Source organism: Aquarana catesbeiana, linkage group LG06 (assembly GCF_042186555.1).
Source record: "Aquarana catesbeiana isolate 2022-GZ linkage group LG06, ASM4218655v1, whole genome shotgun sequence".
In the NCBI taxonomy this organism is placed as follows: Eukaryota; Metazoa; Chordata; class Amphibia; order Anura; family Ranidae; genus Aquarana; species Aquarana catesbeiana.
Window position 1 is genome coordinate 281085795 of NC_133329.1, and position 27040 is coordinate 281112834.

At 41.9% G+C, this 27040-nt stretch overlaps 1 protein-coding gene across 1 annotated transcript; it reads right to left on the bottom strand.

The window, feature by feature from the left end:
• Window positions 1–23313: 23313 nt before the first annotated feature.
• Window positions 23314–26760, bottom strand: LOC141147743 (gamma-crystallin-3-like). Its single transcript, XM_073634926.1, has 3 exons — window positions 26631–26760; window positions 25202–25444; window positions 23314–23638 (listed from the first exon to the last, which is right to left on the bottom strand). Exons 1-3 carry the CDS (start codon window positions 26637–26639, stop codon window positions 23363–23365), a joined length of 528 nt encoding a protein of 175 aa, XP_073491027.1. The 5' UTR covers window positions 26640–26760; the 3' UTR covers window positions 23314–23362.
• Between the last annotated feature and the right edge of the window lie 280 nt (window positions 26761–27040).

The window sequence follows — 27040 nt, forward strand, 5'->3', positions numbered from 1 at the left end:
TAAATAGTAGAAAAAAAGTTGAAGAAGTCCCATCATCATCTGAAAGAGCTGAACATTTTAAAACTTGAATGGTTTTAATAGCTGAAAGTATGCAGAAGTTACGCAAAGCCAAAAAAAATACGGAATAATAAAATTAAAATTAAAAACTAGAAAATGCATTTCCTGGAGAAAATGCATTGGAATGCTGAATAGCTGAATTGATAAAACAGCACCCATCAAAACTGCCCCCATCATATTGCCACCATCAAAACTGCCCCCATCATAATTGCCCCATCAAAACTGCCCCATCATATTGCCACCATCAAAACTGCCCCATCAAAATTTTCCCCATCATATTGCCACCATCAAAACTGCCCCATCAGAATTGCCCCATCAAAACTGCCCCATCATATTGCCACCATCAAAACTGCCCCATTAGAATTGCCCCATCAAAATTGCCCCATCATATGCCTCTATTATAAATCAGTACATGGTGTGTCTGTCCCCTCCCCTGGGCTCTGTAATCAGAGCTGAGATGCTCCAGCTGCCTCCCCCACCACCCATCACTGTTTATAACAGAAGCTTTGGTAACCATGGCAACAAAATCAGCCCAGTACACTCTGTTTAATCGATAAAATTTCCTGAAATGACCACTAAACAAACAGTTTTTTTACAAAAACTGTAAAAGATATCAAACTAAAAAGATATAGCCAGATAGCTGAATATTTTGTGAATATTTTAACCGCCTGCCGACCGCCGGCTGTCAATTGACGGCCAGGCGGCGCAGCTCTCGTTGCGGGAGGGCGTCATATGACGTCCTCCCATTTAAACAGGGAATGCGCGCGATCGTGCGTGCGCATCCCTGTTCCTTCGGTGGCGGCGTGTCACGGAGACACCGCTCACCACCGAGGGGGGTGAACAGCCATTGGACATGGCTGTTTACCACGTGATCGGCCGTGATGAAGTCACGGCCGATCACAGATAGGTCCACCCCATTGTGCACGGCGCACGCGCGCAATCGCGAGCGCGCTGCGCTGCACGCCGGTGACGGAGTGTTCCCGGGAACACTACTCGTCACCGACGCCGGTAAACAGCCATTGGCTGGCTGTTTACCCACGTGATCGGCTGTGATCCATTCACAGCCGATCATAAATGTAAACACAGAGAGGTAACTAGCTGTTACCAGCTCTTCTCTCCTCACACACCGTTTCCAGTGTGAGGAGAGAAGAGCCAGAAGCAGTGAGTTACCGATCTGTGTTCTGTAGTGTCTGCACCAACACCACACCTGTCCCATCGCCCCCCCAATTGTCATCTGTCACCCAACAGTCACCAGTGTCACCCAATAAAGTGCACCTGTCACATAAGGGACTGCCATCAGTGACCATCAGCGGTGCACCTGTCACCCGTCACAAATCAGTGACCATCAGCGGTGCACCTGTCACCCGTCAGCCATCACCCATCACCCATCAGTGACCGCCAGCCGTCACCCATCAGTGACCGCCAGCCGTCACCCATCACCCATCAGTGACCGCCAGCCGTCACCCATCAGTGACCGCCAGCCGTCACCCATCAGTGACCGCCAGCCGTCACCCATCACCCATCAGTGACCGCCAGCGGTGCTCCTGTCACCCGTCACAAATCAGTGACCATCAGCGGTGCACCTGTCACCTATCAGCCATCACCCGTCACCCATCAGTGACCGCCAGCCGTCACCCATCAGTGACCGCCAGCCGTCACCCATCACCCATCAGTGACCGCCAGCCATCACTCGTCACCCATCAGTGACCACCAGCCGTCACCCGTCACCCATCAGTGACCGCCAGCCGTCACCCATCAGTGACCGCCAGCGGTGCTCCTGTCACCCGTCACAAATCAGTGACCATCAGCGGTGCACCTGTCACCCGTCACAAATCAGTGACCATCAGCAGTGCACCTGTCACCCGTCAGCCATCACCCGTCACCCATCAGTGACCGCCAGCCATCACCCGTCACCCATCAGTGACCGCCACCCGTCACCCATCAGTGACCGCCAGCCATCACTCGTCACCCATCAGTGACCGCCAGCCATCACCCGTTACCCATCACCTGTCACCCATCAGTGACCGTCAGCCATCACCGATCACCTGTCACATTTTAGTGACCGTCACCCATCACCAGTAACTGTCCGTGGCCTGTCACCCATCAGTGACCATCGCCTGTCACACCGTCATCATCGATCAGTGAACGTCAGCTGCCACCTATCGCACAGCCCATCAGTGACCGTCACCTGCCACCTGTCACACCGCGTCATGTCCAAAAGAGTATTCAGCAGTGAGGAGGCGTTCCAGATCCTCTCCATGACCGATGAGAGCAACGGGGAGTTCTCATCAGATTCCAATTTGGATTCTGATTCAAGTTCGGCATTTGAACCAAATAGTGAATCGACAAATGATTCGGAGGAAGAATGGGTCCCTCCCAAAAGGGCATGGCACTCTGGAAACCAGGATTATATTCCCAGGCCCAGTACCAGCGCTGCCACCACCAATAGGCCCCAGGAACAAATTCCCAGGCCCAGTACCAGCGCTGCCGCCAGCGTTAGGCCCCGGGAACAAATGCCCAGTACCAGCGCTGCCACCACCAATAGGCCCCAGGAACAAATTCCCAGACCCCGTACCAGTGCTGCCACCAGCGTTAAGCCCCGGGAACAATTGCCCAGTACCAGCGCTGCCGCCGGCGATAGGCCCCAGGAACAAATGCCCAGACCCAGTACCAGTCCTGCCACATCACGCCTGAGTACCAGCACAGGAAATTCCAATCCAACTACTGGAGTGTCACACCCCCCAAGAGCCAGGGCCTCTACATACATGCCAGATGGTCTTGCCAACCCAATATGGCTGTCTTCCAACTCGGCATCGCCAATTATTCCCCCGTTCACAGCACTGCCAGGTGTGCAGACCAACACCCAAAATTTCTCAGAGATTGATTTCTTTCATATGTTTTTGCCCGACACTATGCTGCAATTTATTGTGGACCAGACAAATTTGTATGCCCAGCAATATATTGCCAACAACCCCCAATCATCCTATGCCCGTCCTTTTGAGTGGAGAGATCTGAATTTGGAGGAGTTCAAAATGTTTATGGGCCTCACCCTAAACATGGGGATTACAAAAAAAATTAAGAACATGCCTATTGGTCCACCCACCCCATCCACAATATGCCCATTTATTCTGCCCTAATGTCCAGGTCCCGATACAAGATGATAATGCGCTTTCTTCACTTCAGCGACAACACCCAGTGCCCTCCCCACAATCATCCAAATTACGACAAGTTATACAAGATTCGCCCACTGATACATTTCTTTTCTCAACAATTTGCAGAACTCTATGTCCCCGATCAGAAAATTTGCGTCGATGAGTCCCTGGTACCCTTTTCAGGCTGGCTAGGAATAAAGCAGTATATTCCTAGCAAAAGGGCCAGATACGGAGTAAAGTTATACAAGCTATGTGAGAGAGCCACGGGATATTTGTATGCATTCTGCATATATGAAGGAAAAGATTCCCAGCTCCAGCCCCCTGAGTGCCCGGCCTACATGGGCACAACTGGAAAGATTGTATGGGACCTGGCATATCCACTTCTAAACAAAGGATATCACATTTACGTTGACAACTTTTACACCAGCCTGCCCCTTTTCAAACACTTATACATCGCAAAAACCCTGGACTGTGGAACCTCCAGAAAAAATAGAAAGGGCTTCCCACAATCTTTAGTGAACAAAAAGCTGCGAAGGGGGGAAAGAGCATCATTGAGATGCAACGAAGTGCTGGCCTTGAGGTGGAAGGATAAGAGGGACGTGCACATGATGTCCACCATCCATGAAGACACTGCAATTGTGGTACAAAGAAGACAAGGTCCCATTGAAAAGCCAACATGTGTCCAAGATTATAATCTCTACATGGGGGGGTAGATTTTAACGATCAAATGATTCAGCCCTATTTGTCAATAAGGAGGTCCCGATTCTGGTATAAGAAGGTAGCAATTTATCTCATCCATTTGGCCATTTACAATTCCTACGTAGTCTACACCAAATCCATTGAAAGCCCCGCCCCCTTCCTAAAATTCATAGAAGAAGTTGTCACGTCCCTCATCTATCACCAAAGACCCCCCAAGAAGACCTTCGCTCTGAGGCTGTTTGCTGACTCCATGAGCGCCACTTCCTCTTCAGCATTCCACCATCTGAAGCAGGCCGAAGACGGCAAAAAAAATGTCGCGTGTGCACCAAAAGAGGATTTAGAAGAGATACCAGCTACCATTGTCCCCAGTGTCCCTCCCAACCTGGCCTTTGCATTGGTGAATGCTTCCAAATTTATCACACATCCATAAAATATTAGCCCATATTTTTAACCATTTCCCCATTTTCATCATCTGTGCTGACCATTTTCCATTCTTTCCCAAATAACCATGCCACTGCCTTCCATGTGAACTGACCCTGGCCTGTTTTTTGACTATGCCTCTGCCTACCGTTTGGACTGCTTTCATGTGAACTGACCCTGGCCTGTTTTGTGACTATGCCTCTGCCTACCGTTTGGACTGCCTCCACGTGAACTGACCCTGGCCTGTTTTATCAACTACTCTACTGCCTACCGCTTGGACTGCTTACATGTGAACTGACCCTGGCCTGTTTTATGGACTATGCTTTTGCCTACCGCTTGGACTGATCTGTTGCCCTGCTACTGTAGTACACAGGGGTCTCACATATGTGAGGGGCTCCAGAATTGTTTTTCCGGTTGGAGAAAACAATTATTTTTGTTTTCTCCGGGTTTCGGAATTAGGGTCTGGAGTCCGGAGGCTTCATAGAGATTTGGGTGGGTCGAAGCCTCTACCCCTGTGCCCCTGTGCACAGGTCTTACCTGATTGTGGCCCTCAGCCTGCTGCTGACTTACTGCCACCATGCCCATGCCTGTCACGGTACAATAATGAGTGTCTGCAGTTAACAGTGTACCAGGACCAATATTATGGCTGTGCTGGCTGTCTCTGCCTGGACAATTTCTATGGACTGTGCTGTGCCGACTATAGACAATATTCCTGCCTGCTGCCTGGATAGTTAATATTGCTGTCGCTAAGCACCTCCCTGCCTGCTGCCTGGACCAGTGCTCTCCTCTGTGGATACTACTAAAAGCACAGGTAATGCTTTTTTTTACCCTTTCTGCAATAGAATTTATTTTGGATTGTAATTCTTGGTATGTGCATGCTATGTGTTAGAAATATGAAGGGTTTTCAAAAATGATAGGTTGCCAGGAAATTATATATGTCATTTATGCTCCTAGAACGCCTGATGGTGCTACTTTGATGTTGGGCCTCTGTATGTGGCCACGCTGTGTAAAAGTCTCACACATGTGAGATCTATACTCAGGAGGAGTAGCAGAATGTATTTTGGGGTGTCATCTTTGCTACGTACATGCTATGTGTTGGAAATATCTGATAAATAGACAACTTTGTGTAAAAAAAAATGTGTTTTCATTTTTTTCCACATTTTCCAAAAACTTCTGGAAAAAAAAGAACCGTTCAAAAGACTCATTATGCCTCATAGATTATACGTTGGGGTGTTTGCTTTCCAAAATGGGGTCATTTTGGGGGCAATTCCATTGTCCTGGTGCTCCAGGGCCTTCAAAAATGCAATAGGTGGTTGAGAAATGAGATGTGTCATTTATGCTCGTAGATCACCTGATGGTGCTACTTCAATGTTGGGCCTTTGTATGTGGCCACGCTGTGTAAAAGTCTCACACATGTGGTATCGCTATACTCAGGAGGAGTAGCAGAATGTATTTTGGGGTGTCATCTTTGCTACGTACATGCTATGTGTTGGAAATATCTGATAAATGGACAACTTTGTGTAAAAAAAAATGCGTTTTCATTTTTTTCCACATTTTCCAAAAACTTCTGGAAAAAAATGAACCGTTCAAAAGACTCATTATGCCTCATAGATTATACGTTGGGGTGTTTGCTTTCCAAAATGGGGTCATTTTGGGGGCAATTCCATTGTCCTGGTGCTCCAGGGCCTTCAAAAGTGTAATAGGTGGTTGAGAACTGAGATGTGTCATTTATGCTCGTAGAACGCATGGAGATGCTACTTCAATGTTGGGCCTTTGTATGTGGCCAGGCTGTGTAAAAGTCTCACACATGTGGTATCGCCATACTCAGGAGGAGTAGCAGAATGTATTTTGGGGTGTCATCTTTGCTACGTACATGCTATGTGTTGGAAATATCTGATAAATGGACAACTTTGTGTAAAAAAAAATGCGTTTTCATTTTTTTCCACATTTTCCAAAAACTTCTGGAAAAAAATGAACCGTTCAAAAGACTCATTATGCCTCATAGACTATACATTGGGGTGTTTGCTTTCCAAAATGGGGTCATTTTGGGGGCAATTCCATTGTCCTGGTGCTCCAGGGCCTTCAAAAGTGTAATAGGTGGTTGAGAACTGAGATGTGTCATTTATGCTCGTAGAATGCATGGAGATGCTACTTCAATGTTGGGCCTTTGTATGTGGCCAGGCTGTGTAAGAGTCTTACACATGTGGTATCGCCATACTCAGGAGGAGTAGCAGAATGTATTTTGGGGTGTCATCTTTGCTACGTACATGCTATGTGTTGGAAATATCTGATAAATGGACAACTTTGTGTAAAAAAAAATGTGTTTTCATTTTTTTCCACATTTTCCAAAAACTTCTGGAAAAAAATGAACCGTTCAAAAGACTCATTATGCCTCATAGATTATACGTTGGGGTGTTTGCTTTCCAAAATGGGGTCAGTTTGGGGGCAATTCTATTGTCCTGGTGCTCCAGGGCCTTCAAAAGTGTAAATGGTGGTTGAGAAATGAGATGTGTCATTTAGGCTCGTAGAACGCATGAAGATGCTACTTCAATGTTCGGCCTTTGTATGTGGCCAGGCTGTGTAAAAGTCTCACACATGTGGTATCGCCATACTCAGGAAGAGTAGCAGAATGTATTTTGGGGTGTAATTTGTTGTATGCATATGCTCTGAGAGAGAAATAACCTGTTAATATGACAATTTTCTAAAAAAATTAAAAAAAAAAAAAAATCTTCATTTTGCAAAGAATTGTGGGAAAAAATTCACCATGCTACTTACTTAATACCTTGGAATGTCTACTTTCTAAAAAGGGGTCATTTAAGGGGTATTTGTACTTTTCTGACTTGTTAGTGTACCAAGAAATGAGATAGACCATCAGTATATCTGTGTGATCAGATGTGACCAATTTTCAGTGATTGGCACCATAGTTTGTAGACTCTATAACTTTCACAAAGATCAAATAATTTACACTAATTTGGGTTATTTTTACCAAAGCTATGTAGCAGTATAAATTTTGGCCAAAATTTATGAAGAAAAATTACTAATTTGCAAAATTTTATGACAGAAACAAAGAAAAAGGCATTTTTTTCACAAAATTTACAGTCTTTTTTATTCATAGCACAAAAAATAAAAAACCCACTAGTGATTAAATACCACTAAAAGAAAGCTCTATTTGTGTGAAAAAAAGGACGCAAATTTCATATGGGTACAGTGTTGCACGACTGAGTAATTGTCATTCAAAGTGTGAGAGCGCTGAAAGCTGAAAATTGGTCTGGGCAGGAAGGGGGTGTAAGTGCACTGTATTGAGGTGGTTAAAGTTTGTTTGGCATCTTTAGGTGAAAGTATGAAGGAGCTGAAACTTTTGGTAGCGGAAGAAGATTTTAAGGATTTGAAGCATGCTTTCATTGACGTCAATGTTAAAAAAAGTGTTAAAGCTTAATACTTTAAAAAGTATAAATAGTAGAAAAAAAGTTGAAAATGTCCCATCATTAGCTGAGAGAGCTGAACATTTTAAAAGTTGAATGGTTTTAATAGCTGAAAGTATGCAGAAGTTACGCAGAGCCAAAAAACGTACAGAACTAGAAAATGCATTTCCTGGGGAAAATGCATGGGAATGCTGAATAGCTGAATTGCTAAAACGTCCCCCAGTAAAACTGCCCCCATCATATAGCCATCAAAACTAGCCCATCAGAATTGCCCCATCAAAATTGTCCCCACCAAAACTGCCCCATCATATTGCCACCATCAAAACTGCCCCATCAGAATTGCCCCATCAAAACTGCCCCATCATATTGCCACCATCAAAACTGCCCCCATCATATTGCCATCAATACTGCCACATCATATTGCCACCATCAAAACTGCCCCCATCAAAACTGCCCCATCATATTGCCACCATCAAAACTGTTCCATCAGAAATGTCCCCATCAAAACTGCTCCATCAAAATTGTCCCCATCAAAACTGCTCCATCAAAATTGTCCCCATCAAAACTGCCCCATCATATTGCCACCATCAAAACTGCCCCATCAAAACTGCCCCATCATATTCCCCAATTATAAATCAGTACATGGTGTGTCTATCCCCTCCCCCGGGCTCTGTAATCAGAGCTGAGATGCTCCAGCCACCTCCCCCTGTGTATAACAGAAGCTTTGGTAACCATGGCAACAAAATTAACACAGTACACTCTGTTTAAAAGCTACATTTTCCTGAAATGACCACTAAACAAACAGCTTTTTCACAAAAATGGTAAAAGATGTCACACTGAAAAGATATAGCCATATAGCTGAATATTTTGTGAACATTTTAAAGTTTGTTTGGCGTCTGTAGGTGAAAGTATGAAGGAGCTGAAATTTTTGCTAGCGGAAGAAGATTTTAAGGATCTGATGAAGTGGATCACAAATCTCTACAGAGGACCCACGGCTTGCGTAAAAGTAAATGGCAAGATGTCTCCGGTATTTGAAATGTTCAACGGAACACGTCAAGGATGCCCACTATCGCCCCTTCTGTATGTGTTATCTCTGGAGCCTTTTCTTGGTACCCTGCGAAATAACTGAGGGATAGAGGGGGTGAGATTAGGGGAAAAAGAACATAAAGTTGCGGCATACGCAGATGATATCCTTGTATATGTTAATAAGCCTAGAGAGACTCTCTCAAATCTCTTGAAAGAAATCAACAAATATGGAGAACTATCAAATTTTAAAATTAATCCGGTTAAAACAGAAATATTGAATTTGAAAGTAAGAAAAAAAGAGATTCAAAAAGAATTTCCATTCACATGGGTAAAGGGGGAGCTTCCCTACCTAGGAATTAAATTAACAGCATCATCTGAGAAAATCTACACTGCAAATTATATCCCACTTTTAAACGAGATAAAGACAGAAGCGAAGAAGTTTAACATACAAGCACTTTCATGGATCGGTAGAGTTAACATGATCAAAATGGCTATACTACCAAAGATTCTATACAAATTCCAAATGTTACCGATAACAGTCCCACAGAGCTTCTTCAAAATAATACAAAAAATAATAACAAAATTTATATGGCGAAATAAAAAACCAAGTCTAAAAATGGCACTAATCTCTAGGAAGCGACAACACGGGGGTTTAACAGCACCAGATATTTCAAGGTATTATAAAGCTGTCATCATAGCACGTATGATAGAATGGACAAAAGAAAATTAAGAAAAAAAATGGATTGAAATGGAAAACACCTTAAGTAAAACTACGCTTCACAAAAATATTTGGATATTAAATAAATATAGAACCTTAGACCCCAACACACATGAGGTGACAAAAAACGTATTTAAAATTTGGGACGCACTACACCGGAAACAAAAATGGACACATAACTCACCACTGACACCCCTTACAGGAACAAATTTTTTTACACCAGGTGAAGATATTTTTCAAAGATTTAAAATAAAAAATCCACTAATTAAAGATATCACAAGGAGAGGGAAGTTGGAACCAGCACAAGAATTGGAGATTAAACTCGGGGGGAAACTAAGAGACTGGGAATATTTACAATTAAATCATTTAATAAATACATCACCACACCCGTTTAGAGATGGAGAAAGATTAAATAGATTGGAAAAGCTCTGTATAACATCAACGCCATTGAAGGGAGGCATCTCGAAGGTATATGAGTTCCTGATAGACTTAGAAGGAAAAGATAGACCACCCTTCATTCAAAAGTGGGAAAAAGAATTAGATATAAAATTAGAGGACCAACAAATCAAGAGAATGATGGCAGGAGGATATAATCAAACATGGGATATAAAAACTATAGAGATGAATTATAAATTCTTAGTTAGGTGGTATATGACCCCAGAGAGACTACATAAAATCAACCAAGCTGAAACATCAATGTGCTGGAGAAAATGTGGACAGAAAGCTATAATGTTACATATATGGTGGGGTTGCCCGATAATCAGCTCATACTGGCAAGAAATTATTACAAGCATTAAGGAAATAACGGACGAGACGATAGAAAATAATAGAATGATCTGTCTGTTCCACGATATTAATTCCTCTAATAAGCAACATACGGAAAAAATAATGTCAAGATTATTAAACGCAGCAAAGGGAGTGATCCCAAAAAATTGGCTTAAGAATGAAGGCCCAGATCTAAGAGATTGGATTAAACAAGTGGAATATTACCATAAAATGGAACTCCTTTGTTGCAAAGACAAAGAGGAAATAGAAAAATGTAAATCTGTCTGGGCTAGATGGGAAAAATTCAAGACCTCGGAAAAATACTAGCAGAAGAAATTAGAAGGTATTAACCATTAAAAAGAAAGAAGGAAGGGGAGGTAGGAGGTAAAGGAAAAGGGAGGAAAGAAGGGAACACTAGAGATAAAAGGATAAACACCTAGAGTAAGGCGGGGGGGGGGGATAGAGTAGGGTAGATAATGGGTGGGAGGGGTAGGATGGGAAAAATTCATTTTTTTTTTACATGATTACTATTAAAGAAGGAATCTTCAGTGTTTTTAACTCTTGTACATTTCTATCTGAAAAGAAACCACAATGATGTGAACTTGAGAAGAGACGAGTCTTGTACGATAAGTTGAAAAAAAGTCTCTCAAAAGAAAGCACTGAAGTGGTAAAAAAAAGAGAAAAAAAAAGAACTGCCCCATCAAAACTGCTCCATCAAAATCTAAACTGGCCCATCATATTACCACCATCAAAACTGCCCCATCAGAATTGCCCCATCAAAACTGCCCCATCAGAATTGCCCTATCAAAACTGCCCCATCATACTGCCACCATCAAAACTGCCCCATCAGAATTGTCCCATCAAAACTGCCCCATCATATTACCACCATCAAAACTGCCCCATCAGAATTGCCCCATCAAAACTGCCCCATCATATTGCCACCATCAAAACTGCCCCATCAGAATTGCCCCATCAAAACTGCCCCATCGTATTATCACCATCAAAACTGCCCCATCATATTGCCCCATCAAAACTGACCCATCATATTCCTCTATTATAAATCAGTACATGGTGTGTCTGTCCCCTCTCCTGGGCTCTGTAAATCATTGTGTATAACAGAAGCTTTGGTAACCATGGCAACAAAAGCAGTCCAGTACACTCTGCTTAATCGATAAAATTTCCTGAAATGACCACTAAACAAACAGCTTTTTCACAAAAACTGTAAAAGATATAGCCAGATAGCTGAATATTTTGTGAACATTTTAAAGTTTGTTTGGCATCTGTAGGTGAAAGTATGAAGGAGCTGAAACTTTTGGGAGCGGAAGAAGATTTTAAGGATTTGAAGCATGCTCTCATTGACTTCAATGTTAAAAAAAAGTGTTAAAAAGCTTAATTTTTTTTTAAAGTATAAATAGTAGAAAAGAGCTGAACATTTTAAAAGTTGAATGGTTTTAATAGCTGAAAGTATGCAGAAGTTACGCAGAGCCAAAAAACGTACGGAATAAAATTAAAAATAAATAAAAACGAATAACGATAGTGAGACTGCTGAAGCATTCCCATTAATAAATTAAAAAAATGAATAACAATAGTGGGACTTCTGAAGCATTCCCACTAATAATATATATGTGAGATAACAGTAAGTGGTCTTGCTATGCAAGAACATTTAATGATGATGATGATGAATGTTATTGGCCGATTGTAACCAAAGAGGAGGGGCAGTAAAATAGCTAGAACTAAGTACACACATACAGCCAACTTACTTTCACTTACGATTTGCTAGCAGAGCAAGAGACACACACACTGAATCGTTTCAGAAGACAGTCAGTCTTAGCTGGTCCATTTGTCAGAGAACCTGAATTATTTAGCAATTAAGCATAAGCACAGCAGCAGAACAATAGCGAAGCAAGCTACAGTTCAACGTAACTTTTTCATATTAATCTGCTGCTATTGTGTTAGTGTTGTGAACTTGATAGTGATACTAGTGTTGCTAGTGTTGTGATAGCCTCAGAGGCTGCCCGTGTTGTGGGGGGGATTTATTATTATAGATTCTATATTATAATGCCATATCAATATCTGACACAACGTCTGATGCCACACCCGCCATTGCACTTGGAGATTGAGAAATGAATGTGAAAGTTGGCTGACTGTTGGGGTATAGCAGACCATTCAACTTGAACAACGAAGATTCGACAAAGCAATGAAAAACATACAAACGTCGAATCTTTGGCTTATAGTGCATGTCGAAAGTTCTAAGAAGATTTGACTAGCAGCTAAACTGTACGACGCTGCAATCGTACATTTCCGGTCAAATGCATCCGCCCATAGGCTATAGAAAAATTCTAATGTTGGTTGACTAGTAAAATAATTAATAAATATAATTATTACTAGTCATACAACATTAGAATTCTACTACAGCTAGCTTGTAGGCGTAAAATTCCGAAACAAAATATTTTAGTGTGCACATGTCTATCAGAGTCTGTTTAAAGCCTGCACTAGCATGCTGGACACACTCAGCTGTTAAAGAAAGGGGCTTGTGTAACAGCTGAAGATGCACACAAAGAAAACGTCATTAGAAAGATAGGCAACCCATTTCAGAGCTACCATCCCTTTGTCAAGCCTGCCTAGTATGGATCCATAGTAGGTTAAAATCATTTGGGAAGAGGGACTACAGGACCCATAATGGTGGAGGACAAAAACAATAAAAAAAACAATAAAAAAAAAAAAATATATATATATATATATATATATATTACACTCTAATGCCCCGTACACACGGTCGGATTTTCCGATGGAAAATGTGCGAACGGAGCGTGTTGTCAGAAATTCCAACCGTGTGTGGGCTCCATCAGACATTTTCCATCTGATTTTCCGACACACAAAGTTTGAGAGCAGGCTATAAAATTTTCCGACAACAAAATCCGATCGCGTCAATTCTGACCGTGTGTGACCAATTCCGACGCACAAAGTGCCACGCATGCTCAGAAGAAATTCCGAGATGGAACAGCTCGGTCTGGTAAAATTAGCGTTCGGAATGGATACAGCACTTTTGTCACGCTGCAATGTTTTAAATTGTTTAATACAGCACACTCTCTTCTTCTTTATAATGTGAGAAGAATGAAGTAGTTTGCTGCTCATATTCACACAGACTTCTCACAAACTTCTTTCTTTATTATTTATCGTGATTCCCTCAATATATTTTGATTTGTCACATCTGACCAAATTTCTTTTTTGTTGTTTTATTTTTGTTTTGTATTTTTTTCAAGGCTGATTTTTTTTTTAGTTTTTTTGGGTTTTACTCCATAATATTTTTGTGTGTGTTTTGTGTGTCAAGTTACCACAACACCATTGATATCTTGTATTATTTAATCTCAAGGAGATTGTTTGGTGTTGGTGTCCCTTGTTCATTTCACATTGTAGTTTTGAAATGTACCTGCCTCCTCACAAACAAACTGTCCTTTTTGAAGGAAAACACACATAGGCGAGTATAATTGAACCAAAAATTCCTTTATTAAGGGCTCAGAACCAAACAAAGAGGGAGGCAACGCTGGAGAAACAGCAGACATTGGCGAAGCCTTTGGCCCCCAGGGCACACATCAATTATTTTACTGCAAAATTGGTGGCCTGAGGAGTCCATATCTAAGGGAGTGCAGTCTGGTCCAGAAGTCCAAGAGATCATGAAAGCAGCAGATGACTTGTATGTCCCCAGGCTGTGGTCATACAAGAGGCTGCATCTTTTGTCAGACCAGACTGAACCCAGGGCCATAACTCTCTGGTCTTCCTTCCATGCTTCCTTCCACACTGTGGCTGTGGTGGTGTAGTTGTGGCAGGAGGAGGAAGAGGAGGAGGAGGAGGAGGATGGTCCAACTCACTCGGGTGGGTATTGGGTGTGATTTCGCCACTCACCCCCTTAGTTAGGACTTTATAAAGAAGGTTCTCACACAGCTGGCTTTGACCCTCCTGCATGCCCTTCAGTTTGGTGGTAGCCATGCAGGCAAAGGCCTCTTCAGGAGTGGGTAAGGCTCTGAGGGATGCAGAAGCCTCCTGAATGAGCCTGAGCACTGAATCCTGCACGTGACTCCCCTTCCTGGGTCTTTTGTTTGGAAGGCGGAGGGGAGGAACCTGTGATTCGGTCAGGCTCCTACTGGTCCCAGGCTTCTCCTGGCTGCCACTTAGCCCCACCTCCTCCTGGCTGCCACTAACCCCCGTCTCCTCCTGGCTGCCACATTCCACAGCCTCCTCCTGTGTGCCACATTCCAGATCCTCGTCCTGGCTGAGGTCTTCCTGTTTATGAAAAAGTTTTAGTTTTTTATTCATCAATCACACACAATTTTCATCTCATGACTGTTGCAAATTGAATGTTAACAAATATAACAGACTATCCTTCTTAGCCCAGCATTTTTCATTCTTGTCCCAATTATTTTTGCCCACTACTGTCTATTGATATGTAAAAAACGGTATTAAATCAGCAATTAGTGATCAATAATAACATCTAGTAAAGATAATTTATTTATTGACCAGAAATCTGTAGAAGAATGCTATACCTGACTCCATCTGGGCTCCTCCACTTTTTCCTTGCTGGAAGTCCCAGGTTGGACATCGGAAGCCTCGGCTGGGGTGGAAGATAGGGTGGAAGGAAGGGTTGAGAGGGATTCCCTGACTTCAGTCTGGTCTGACAGAAATTGCAGTCTCTCATAGTACCACAGCCTGAGGAGATAAACGTCATCTGCTGCAGCTCCGGATGTCTGGGAATCCGTGACCTTCTTGCGCTCCCTTAGATAAGTGCTCCTCAGGCCACCAATTTTGGCTTTTAAATAGGGGATGTTTGCCATGGGGACCACCGGCTTCACCAACTCCAGCAGTTTCTCCAGGGCTGCCTTCCTCTTTTGTTTATTATTGTAATGTGGATGTTTCACTTGCCACAGACAGGGCAGCTCCCTGTACTTGTCTTTGAACAGGGGGAGGAAGTTGTGGTCATTGAAGCCATCCATTTTATCTGCAAGACACAACACAAGACAAACCCTAATGTCAGGCAAAACTCTCCTAATCTTGTTACAATATAGGCCTCAATCTAGAAGCAGTATAGGCCCAAGTTTTGCTCTTACCTTCGTTATCACGATCAGCGCCTCCGATACTCCTTCCTCCGCTCACAGATCGTATGTACTACGCACGCGTGTTACGCTTTATAGACACTGCGCATGCGTGTAACTCTGCCAGCCCCTGACATTCTTTCTAGTCTATTCCCCGCCCCTTCTTGTTCGGCGCAGTGGAGGAAGAGCACATGGCGGAGACACAACAGGTGTGAGGAGGAGGGGGAGGAAAGCCCGGAGCTTGAAACATCACGATCCAGAAGGAGAAGATTTAAGGCATCGAATATGTCCTTTGGGGAGATGTTGGAGATGGTGGACATCCTGAAGAAGGCCAACTATGACGGGAAGTATGGACCTTACCCCAACCCCAATGTCAGAAAGGCCAAGATCATGGCGAAAGTGGTCAAGAGTCTGCACCGAAATTTGGGGGTACGACAATCAAAAGATCAGCTCTGGAATCGGTGGTCGGACCTGAAATTAAGAGAGCACGAGCAGTACCAAAAGATCCGGAGAGTGCTGCAAAAAAGTAAGTAGTTGTCCTGTGTTCCTATTCTTTATGTTTATTACGTTCGTGTTGCTCCATGTGCTTTTCTTAACTGTTATCCAGTTTCAAAAGGCAACTTTCATGTTCATGGGCACATTATTAGTTTGTATAAAACATTGTTCGTTCGGCCTATAAAACATCATTGTTTTGGCCATATACATTTGCCCACATTTTTTAGGGCCTACTTGTCTGAAACTAATTTGGTTGTGTAGATGGGTTTGTTACTAGAATGAAATGCAAACTAGATTCTGTGTAAGGAGAGGACACTCAGCAGTTTTCACATCTGGATGCTGGAGCACTAGTGTGGGACACCAGAACACCCTTTTTATTAGGGGTCCCACACAAGTGCTCCAGTGTATACTATAGGGGTGTCTCCATCTGTGAAGCTTGTACAAAACAGGTAAGTATTGAAGCTTGACAAAGGACAAGAAAAATGCAACATCTTGGAACTCTGCCAAGACAGACAATTGTACCCCACTTCCAAGCAATGTTTTATATTTATAGTTCTGCCATCAAATATCTGTGTACTAAGTATACCTATTTTTTTTACATAGGGGATAAAAGACTCAGAGAACACCCCTCATTCGAGACCACAGACTCCCCACCCCTGGAAGAAGGGGAAATCCACCCAAGCCAAGCAGAGCAGGAGGAGGAAGACGTGGTGGAAATTGGCACCACAACAGGTGAGTGTCTGCAACCACAGGCTCAGGTAAGAGATGGATGCCGGCATATTTATAATACATGGTGTTTTTTGGTTTCTATCTTTTTAGGTGATCGTGATGTTGTGGATCCAGATCCTTTCACCTCGGAAAGTACACAGATCCTGATCGGGGAGATCATGGGGTGTAATAGGGACTTGGAAAACATCCAGAAAAACATCAATGATGTTCAACAAAAAATTAAAAACATCATTGATGTTTTAGGAAGAGTTTAAAACCCCTCCAAATTCCTTTGGTTTTTTGTGTGCTAAAATTTTTTGACATTTTTTGACAAATTTGAGAAAAGCCAAATTTTGAAGATGCACACAGTGTGTCAACATGTGCTATCTGCCATCACGGGAGATCAATGTAGGCGTTTTGGGGTGCAACCCCTTCCTCAATAATAAAGTAGCTGTGAGGAAGGGGTTGCACCCCCAAAACACGTCCCTTGATCCCCCATGATGGCAGGTAGCACATGTTGACATTCGTAAATTTGTGTGTATCTTCAAAATTTGGCTTTTCCTGGGGTGACTTCACCCCATCTGAACGCAATATCAAACACAGTTTGTAAATACTCATGTCTGATATTGCCTTCAAGTTCTACCAAATGTGAACTTTGTAAGTTCAAGATTTGTGTCTTTCTTGTTGGTTTTAAACATGCCTGTTTTATCTTAAATGGACATTTCTAGTTTTTCTAATGTGACCCCAAAAATTGTTATACAACAAACATGTTGGTTTGTTTTAAAAACCTTTTCTAAATGCACATGTGATTGTACTGGTATTAAAAAGATTGTTAATCAAGAATGTGTGGATTATTGTTTCAACACTCCAACACTTTTGTGGTGCTCTAATTGGTGTTTTCTGTGATAATGGGTGTTATTTCCTAAGGGAAAATGCACTTTGCACTACAAGTGCAGTTTCAAGTGCACTTGTAGTGCAAAGTGTCTTTGTATTTAGTAAATAACACCCAACAGTGCTTTGTAAGGTTACACAATCACGCCATTTTCAGGACTCATAACATTTCTGTCAGGGTCAGCTAAAAGAAACACAAGCAGTAAATGTAACCAAAGATTTTAGAAGTTATTTGTTTTATTTATTTGAAAAAGGTTTCAGACATTGTCTGGCATATTGATGCCCCCCTACTCGCAAAGAATTCAAGGTATCTTAGCCGGACTTCACGGGTACTCAGGGGGGGCAAGCCAGGACGGCCACTTTCAAGCGCTGTCAGGGTTGTTTCATTTTGAATTCCAGCCTTAGGCCCAACTGAGCCAGCATAGTTGGCAGAATGTTGCCGTAAAAAGTTGTGTAGAACACAGCACGCCAGGATTATATGATTCAGTTTATACTCCGCCATATGTATGGGTGTAAGAAATAGGTGGAACCAGCTGGCCATGATTCCAAACGTGTTCTCCACCACTCTTCTGGTTCTGGCCAGCCGGTAATTAAAAACCCTCTGGTCCGGGGTGAGGGTCCTCATTGGGAATGGCCGCATAAGATGGTCCCCCAGCGCAAACGCTTCATCTGCAACGAAGACGAATGGGAGTCCTTCCACATTGTCTTCTGGAGGTGGCAAATCCAAGCTGCCATTCTGGAGATGCCTGTAGAACTCCGTCTGGGCGATGACTCCACCATTGGACATCCGGCCATTCTTCTCCATGTCCACATACAGGAACTCATAAGTAGCCGACACCACCGCCAACATCACAATACTATTGAACCCCTTATAATTATAATAGTACGACCCCGAGTTGGGTGGTGGGACGATGTGGATGTGTTTCCCATGAATTGCCCCTCCGCAGTTAGGAAAGTCCCACTGCTGGGCAAAGTGGGAGGCCACAGTCTGCTATTCCTGTGGCGTGGAAGGAAACTGTGGAGTCAAACAAAAAAAAATTTAGTCATTTTGCACATAAACAGGGAAAGCAGATTAGACACAAACATTCTTGGCCAACATCAAGATAACATTTATTTGAGGGAGTTTTTAAAGACCAAAGTATAAGGTACACCTATCAGATTCCCCCTCCCCCCCTCTCATGGGCCATTTCTAACATTATAGGGGGGAACTCTTGGACAGGTAACCCTCTCCACTTCATTGAGAGATGAATGCCTAAATAATGGGTATTACTTTGAACAGTCCCTCCTTAGTTACACTATTGGCAGCTCACTGGACAGGTAAGAAGTGTCATAATACAATGATATAAATACACATTGTACACATTTGAGCACATTTGGATATTCTGCTATTACCTATCAAGATAATAATAGTATACAGAAACTTGAAACAGTACCATTTGAAAGTATACAGGCAGGCCCTTGCACTACATGCTTTGGGGAATTCATCCTTAAATCTGACCACAAAAGAGATGGGTATAGTGTGTATGGGTTTGGCATAGTCAGCAGATAGAGGATTGAGGATAGATAGAGAATTGGTATCAGCTGACTTAGCAGTTGAGGGAGGGAGGGTTAAAAATGATTTGGGGACCTCCCAAAAAAAGCCTCTGGCACTCTGCCTGAATTTAAAGCACAAATCACATTTAAAAACATTTTAGAGGGTGTTTGGGGTAAAGCACTACTATGAAGCTGATAAAATACATTGTTAAGTGACTACATGAGGTGAATATAGGGCCAGGAGACCATGCTGGGGAGGTAAGTGAAGGCAAATATGTATAAAGGACAACAAAAATAATTACCTAAAAATCCAGCATGCATGAGGACAAAGGGGACATTCACAGCATATTACAATCATGGTAATTAGAGAATGAGGAAAGAAATACAATATATTAGCAAACATTAAATACAATAAAATGTGATATTAAAGGATAAAAATCTTACCTTCATATACTCCTTCTGCAGGACCTGGATGATGGCAGAAGAGGTCTCCGGGATAATGATCCCCAGAGCCTGGGGGGAGATGCCTGTCGAGAACTTCAAGTCGTGCAGGCTTCTCCCCGTTGCCAAGTACCGCAGGGTGGCGACTAACCTCTGCTCTGGAGTGATGGCTTGCCTCATGCAGGTATCCTTCCTGCTAATATAAGGGGTCAGCAAAGCCAACAAACGGTGAAATACGGGGTCCGTCATCCAGAGAAAGTTCCTGAAATCATCAGGATTATTCTCACGGATCTCACGGAGCAAAGGCATATGACAGAGCTGGTCACGCTGAAGCAACCAATTCTTGGTCCTTGAACTCCTCCCCACCCTGTTCATGGACTGGACTTGTGTCAAGGTAAGGACCCCAACACCAAGCCCCCGCACAGCACGAACTCTACGAGGAGTACGTATACGCAGCATGGCTAGAAAACGGTCGGCTGCTCAGAACGCAGTAACAGAACGCACTGAAGAACAGCAAGGCCTGTGAAGAGCGACCTGAAAAACAGTAACGAGCGGACAAGATCGCACTGAATAGTACAATACGAACTGACTGCACGCACTGAAGAGCAAATACAAACCCACAAGCACAAACTGAACAGCAGAAAATGATCTGAAAACCACAAGTCTGAAAAGCGCGAATCGTCTCTCACCAAACTTTTACTAACACGAGATTAGCAAAAGGAGCCCAAAGGGTGCCGCGCTTGGTTCTGAACTGACCTTTTCTAGTCTCGTCGTACGTGGTGTACGTCACCGTGTTCTTGGCGATCGGAAATTCTGACAACTTTGTGCGACCGTGTGTACGCAAAACAACTTTGAGCCAACATCCATGGATTTTGTTGTCGGAATGTCCGATCAATGTCCGATCATGTGTACGGGGAATAACAGTATTTTGCTGGTATAAAAGGCACTTATACTGGTAATTATATACAATAATAAATAAAAGGATAAAATAGAATAGAAATTAAAACAGGGGATACCAATCTGGAGAGCAGAGCCCCCTCTGCCCGCAAGAACCCTCCCCATGTTGAGGGCATGTGGCCTGGTGTGTTCAGGAGGTGGGGGCACTTGCTTGTTCCCTCCCTTTCCCAACCTGGCAGGCTGCATGCTCGGATAAGGGTCTGGTATGGATTTTAGAGGGGACCCCCACGCCATTTTTTAAAAACATTTTGGGGTGGGGTTCCCCTCCACATCCATACCAGACCAAAGGGCCCAGTATGGATTTGGGGTGGACCCACACCATTTTTTTCAAAAATTTTGTAGCAGACAATTCTTTTTTTTTACATTCAGCTGTCAGCAGGAAACCCCGCTGACAGCTGATGACTCATCGCTTGTTAAGGATGTGGTGGTCAGCTTCCCAGCCCGCTTCTTAGCAACTAAACATGGGCTTAACACCCCCCTATATGGTTCGCAGCGGAACTCCCGAACAGGGGAAATGTCCTAACCCAAACAGTGAACCCCATTGAAGTCTATGGGAGCCAAACAGGAAAAATTAAAAGTTCACATTTTAAAGACTTATATGCAAGTAATTAGCAATAAAAGGGGTATGGGGGTTTGGGTACTGTCCCGAGGGATATGTATCAATGTACAATTTTTTTTTTAAAAACAATACTTTTTTCAGGAGCAGTGATTCTTAATATGCTTAAAGTGCAACAATAAGAATGAAAAATTACTTCAAATATAGTCCCTGAGGGGTCCTCTTAGTCTGCCTGCAAAGTGGCATATCTGTAGCATATATATAACATGCTGCAGCAAAAATTATATTTCCAAAGAAAAAAAAACAAAACAAATCACATTTAAAATGATGCACGGTTACAATTGCCGCCACTCGGCTATTAAAAAAATAAAGAAGAAAATGGCGTGGGGTCCCCCCAAAATCCATACCAAACTAATATCCGTGCATGCAGCCTGGCTAGTCAGGAAAGGGGGGTACAAGCAAACACCCCCTCCTAAACTATAGGCTACATGCCCTCAACATGTTGATGTGAACAAGGGCCTCATCCCCACAACCGTGGCCGGTGGTTGTGGGGGTCTGCGGGCGGGGGTCTTATTGGAATCTGGAAGCCCCCTTTAACAAGGGGGCCACCAGATCACTGTCCCCCTATGTGAATGAGTATCCGGTACCCTACCCATTCACTGAAAAAGTGTACAAAAAAATAAAAACAGGAGACAAGTTTTTTGACAAATACTTTATTAAAAAACAAAAAAATAGTGTCCCTTGATATAAATCCATTGTCGCCCACCGGACCTGAAAATAAAACAAAAAATAATGCTCTGCCTTCTGGGACAGCTGACCGTTGAATGCCTTCTCTGCACTTTGACAGTTCTTATATAGGTAAGGGTGAGGCCACCTGGCAATGTCACCTGGTGGCCCCGACCCTTGTGACATCATTGGCCCAGCATGCATTGGTCCTTGATGTTACAAGCTAGTCAGAAATCTCATGACCAGTAGATGAAAGGGGCTGGGGATGCACAATAGTTGCTAAGAAACCAGCAGCCCCTGGCTTCCTAGAATCAGGTGCCCTGTACCGGAAGCTGTCACATCTAGCAGAAGTGATACTACTGCTAAATATATGATTTTCAGCTGCAGTTGGCAGTGTGGCTTTGCATGAGAGTGAATACAACATTGTTTGCCGGTTCATCAAATGCTGAACAATCAAGGTTTGGACTGAAACCTACATCAGTCTTAACCCAAACCTCATTCCTAATAAAAACATGCATGCAGCATACAATCTGGGAGGATAAAGCTAAACTGGCTAAATCATTTATAGAGAAGGCTTTGTTATATAGATCACTTTGTAACATCATGAAATGCCATTTCTAAGTTAGCTGGATACATTCTTGTGTTTGCAGAGACAGTAAGACAGAAACATTTTACCCATCTATAAAGCATTGGAAATATTCTATATAAAGCATAAATTAAAAACTTGACCAGGGTTCAGATTATATCTACAGTCACAGAATGGAAGACATTATTGACTATTTTCATAAAATTCACAGAAAAAATATGTTCTCTTCCATAACTCCACCACCAAAAGTGCAATGATAAGCCACTCATATGGTGTTGGTGGCAGAGTTATGAATGCTTTTTAATTCACAAGAAAATAATAGTTTAAGTTTGAGGGCCAGTTTACACCACATGCAGTGCAGTGTGTTTTTTTCTGCATCATAAATGCATGGAAAGTAGATGGTTTTCAATGGCATGGTTCACACCAGTGCTTGCAGTTCCAGTGCGTTCCAGTTCTAGAAAAAAAGTTGAACATGCTGCATATTTCCTGCACAGGACTTTACTTGAATGCTGTAAAACGCACAAAAATTGCACTGGAACACACATGTCCTTATGTAGGATTAAGAAAAAAGAGGAGGAAAAAGATTCACTGGACTGCATCAAAAATGCACCAAAAACGTGCATGCAGAAAAACATCTGGAACGTATCCAGACTGCGTTTTTATGGCTCTGATGATGAAGAATGATGAAAGATGTATTTACCTGAATGTTTCCACCCTTGAGAAGAAGTGATTAAGGAGATATAATGTGCTACTTGTGACTGGAAAAAAAAACCCAAATGTATCCCTTATATAGGCAAAGAGTTCTTTACTCTAGGAGATATAAAAAGTGAATAATCTTCCACAGAAACTTGCAGACTTTAGCAGACTCAGTAGACATCTTCAACAAAGGTTTGGATATTATTTATATATTATAAAAAATAAACCAAGAATGAGTAGTGTGCTCACCATATAAACACTTTGGATTATATTTTATGTTTGTATACATTTTACTTTAAAATGTATGTCCTTCCATATAAAGTAAAATTCTTCAAATTTAATAAAATGAAACAAAACAAGTTAGATTTTAAATTATTTTATTTGATACAATATATTGGTTCATCAAAAGACTAGAAAATATTTTATCCTAATGGAAGTAGTGAACGCGTCTGAAAGAGCCAATTCTTGGCTGAGTAGCACCCCATTCTGAAAATCTTCTATACTCTCCAGGTTTCAGGTAAAACTGACGTCCTCTGTAGTTGGGCTCCTCATAGAACATCCAGTACCCATCTTGTACATGGGCAGAATGGATATCATGGTAACGGAATCTCTCGTAGACATTAGAACAATCTTCAGTGAATTCCATCATCTGACCCCTGAAGTCTTCTTTCTCATAGATCCTGATTCTGAATGAACCTTCATGCTGTTAAAAAATAGGATTGAGAATGAAGACTGAGCAAAGCTATCCAAAATTGTGCTAAAGACTCCACTTCCGTACCACCCACTCTATATATACGTCATGACTTGTCAGATAGCTGCCAAAACCCTGGTATACTTTTACACAGTTGGGCAATCCGATTTCAGATAAAAGTGGTACCGACAGCGGATTCGCCACAGGATCACTTTTATGGGCGGTGGGAGATCCGAAAATATTCCGATGTGCTGGAGGGCAAGATGGCCCCCACTCGACTCTATGCCCTTGGAGGACCAGAGCGACATCAAACGCCACTTCCGCCCTCCGGCCTTAAAGGGACCATTTTTTGTGCAAAAGTAAAATTAACTGTACTTTTTTTGTCTTTTAAGTGTATGTCTTTTAAATGTCTTTTAAATGTAAGATCGGTGTTCTTTTTTACCCTAGATCTCACATTAAAGAGGCCCTGTTCTGCTTATTTCTATTACAAGGGATGTTTGCATTCCTTGTAATAGGAATAACCATGATCAAAAACATTTTTTTAAAGGGACAGTGTAAAAATGAAAAATAGAAAGTAAAATAAATAAGAAAAAAAATGTAAAGCTTGTCCCCCTGAGCTCGCATGCAGAAGCGAACACATATGTAAGTTGCGCCCACTTATGTAAACGGTGTTCAAACCACACATGTGAGATATTGCCCGCCGTGAACATTAGAGCGAGAGTCATAATTCTAGCACTAGACCTCCTCACTAACTCTAACCTGTTTAAAGCGTTGCCTATGGAGATTTTTAAGTACCGTAGTTTGCCGCCATTCCACGAGTGTGCGCAATTTTAAAGCATGACATGTTGGATGTCAATTAACTCGGGGTAACATCATCTTTCACATTATACAAAAAATTGGGCTAACTTTACTGTTTTTTTTTTTCTAATTAAAAAAAATGTATTTTGTCCCCCCCAAAAAAAAAAAAAAAATATATATATATATATATATATATATATATATATATATATATATATATAATGTTTGGGGGTTATAAGTAATTTTCTAGCAAAACATACTGATTTTAACTTGTAAACAACAAATGTCAGAAATAGACTTGGTCCAGAAGTGGTTAACTCAGTTTTTACTTTATATACTGTATATTGATTTCCATCCACTTTTGAAGTTATTGATAGGTAAAAAATGAAGGTGCTTATTCTTGCACAACTTTAACCTACCATGTCATTTACTTTAGAATATTCAGATTTAGAAGCCTAAATTCTTTTTTAATGAGAGTTAGTCTGCCTTTGATATTGATATTTTTCTGCCAATTGTTGTTCGGTGAAGTCTCAAAGTGATTTGCATAGCTTTAGAAAGTCCCATGCTGTTGGACATTGGGGCTATGTAGGGAATGTCCTGCACACTTGATAGCTGCGTGAAATGTATTTTTATATCACTTCATAGTTTAATTTTGCTGCTAGCTTTTAATGCATGCCTACATACATAACCTCTTACAATATAGTAATTGTGGCAGGTTTATGCTGTTCAAACATTTTAACATGGGCTTTGTTCTTAAACTGAGATGCCCATAGTTACCTGGGGGCTCAGACGACAAGATCTAATGGAGTCATTGTAGCCCATCCATTGCTGAAAGTCAGGATATTCTCCCCTGTGAAGGAAGTACTGGTGTCCTCTGTAGTTGGTATGTTCATACAGGATCCAGTTTCCACTTTCAACACGGATGGAGTTGCAGCGTCTGAAGTATAAGGACAAGTCTGGGCATTCAGAGTTACACTCATAGGAGCGACCCTGAAAGTTCTTGTCCTCATAGAAGATGATCTGTGGAATAAAGAACAATACATTTACACTTTCTGAGATGTTTTAAATTGCATGCATTTTATGTTATGTTATGCATATATTTTTGTAGGAAGTTTTTTTTTTTAGATTCTGTGCCTTAGAAGAACAAAATTAAATGGTCCAGTAAATTCAAAACTGATATCTTTACTTTTGGGTTTATAACAAGATTTAAACCACCTGACAATATTTCCCATCACTTGGGAATGGTAATATATCTGCCCCTAAGTTCCTAGTTCTGCACACTTGCTGTGGCCAGTCTCCCTGTTGGATCTTTACTTATGGTCCATTATAGAGAATGTAATGGCGCGTACACACAGGCAGACTTTTCGGCAACAAAGGTCCAACGGTCTTTCTGACGGACTTTCGATGGACTTCCGACAGACTTTCTATCGAACGGACTTGAGTACACACGATCACACCAAAGTCCGAGGGATTCGTATGTGATGACGTACGACCGGACTAAAATAAGTAAGTTGATAGCCAGTAGCGAATAGCTGCTCTAGCGTCGGTTTTCATCCGTCGGACTAGCATACAGACGAGTGGATTTTTTGACTGGACTTGAGTCCGTCAGAAAGATTTGAAACATGTTCCAAATCTAAAGTCCGTCAGATTTTCAACAGAAAAAGTCCGCTGAAGGTCCGATGAAGCCCACACATTGTCAGATGGTCCGCCGGACTAGGTCCGTTGGACCAGTCCGGTCGAAAAGTCCACTCGTGTGTACGCGGCATAACAGTATAAGCTGAAACACACAAAGATAAATGGAACACAAAAACCCCTAGGCGGACAAGAGCTGAGTTGTAAAATATGGCAGAAAGATTTTACTGTTAAAGTATCTAAAACATAAGAGAAGCTAGATGTTGACTCAGCCCACCAAGTTCCACAAAAAATAAAGTGTCACTTCTAGTTGGACTGGTTCTTTAATATGTTAACCATATCTATGTCTCTGTGATTCCTAAACTAAATTATTGAATATGCCTAGTAAGTGCTGGCAGAATAAGTTGCTGGCTTTTTAAAGTTATGCTTAAAGGAGCCACAATAACATACTGGTTTTACTATATTTACCCAAAGATGTCTAGGTTAATAGTTGGAAAAGACTACATACATAGGAGGTAATGATTTTTTAAGATTAAAATATTTTTTGATAATATTTCAAAAAGTTATGTCTTACCTTTCCCATTTTAATGTATCTTTACTCACTCAAGCCACAGTCTATGTGCTGTTGTCCAAATGGGAGAATCCTTCCTTTATATGTACCCTGTTTTGTATACATTGAAAATAATGCTGACTTTTTTCCCAGTAAGCAGAATGTACAGTTATTTTATCTAGTATTATGTAAAGGTCACATTGGTCTGTCTTTGTGTCATTGTTGTAGTGCCTTTTTTAAACCTGTATTGCAATTCTGTACCTAAACAAATAAATAGAACAAAAACTTTTTACTGTTCAGTCAGCAAGTTCTTTTCTTTTGGAACCCCACAGTATGGTATTTTAACTGTTAATAAATGTAACATAATTGCATAAGTTGTTATCTCCATTTTTTTTTCTGATTTCAAATAAAATCAATGTATTTTAGGGTAACAA

Coding starts and splice junctions, on each gene's coding strand:
- LOC141147743 (XM_073634926.1), bottom strand. Junction 23,639..25,201: donor CTTGTCGTCTGAGCCCCCAG/GTAACTATGGGC, acceptor ATTTTTTAACAG/CATGAAGGTTCATTCAGAAT.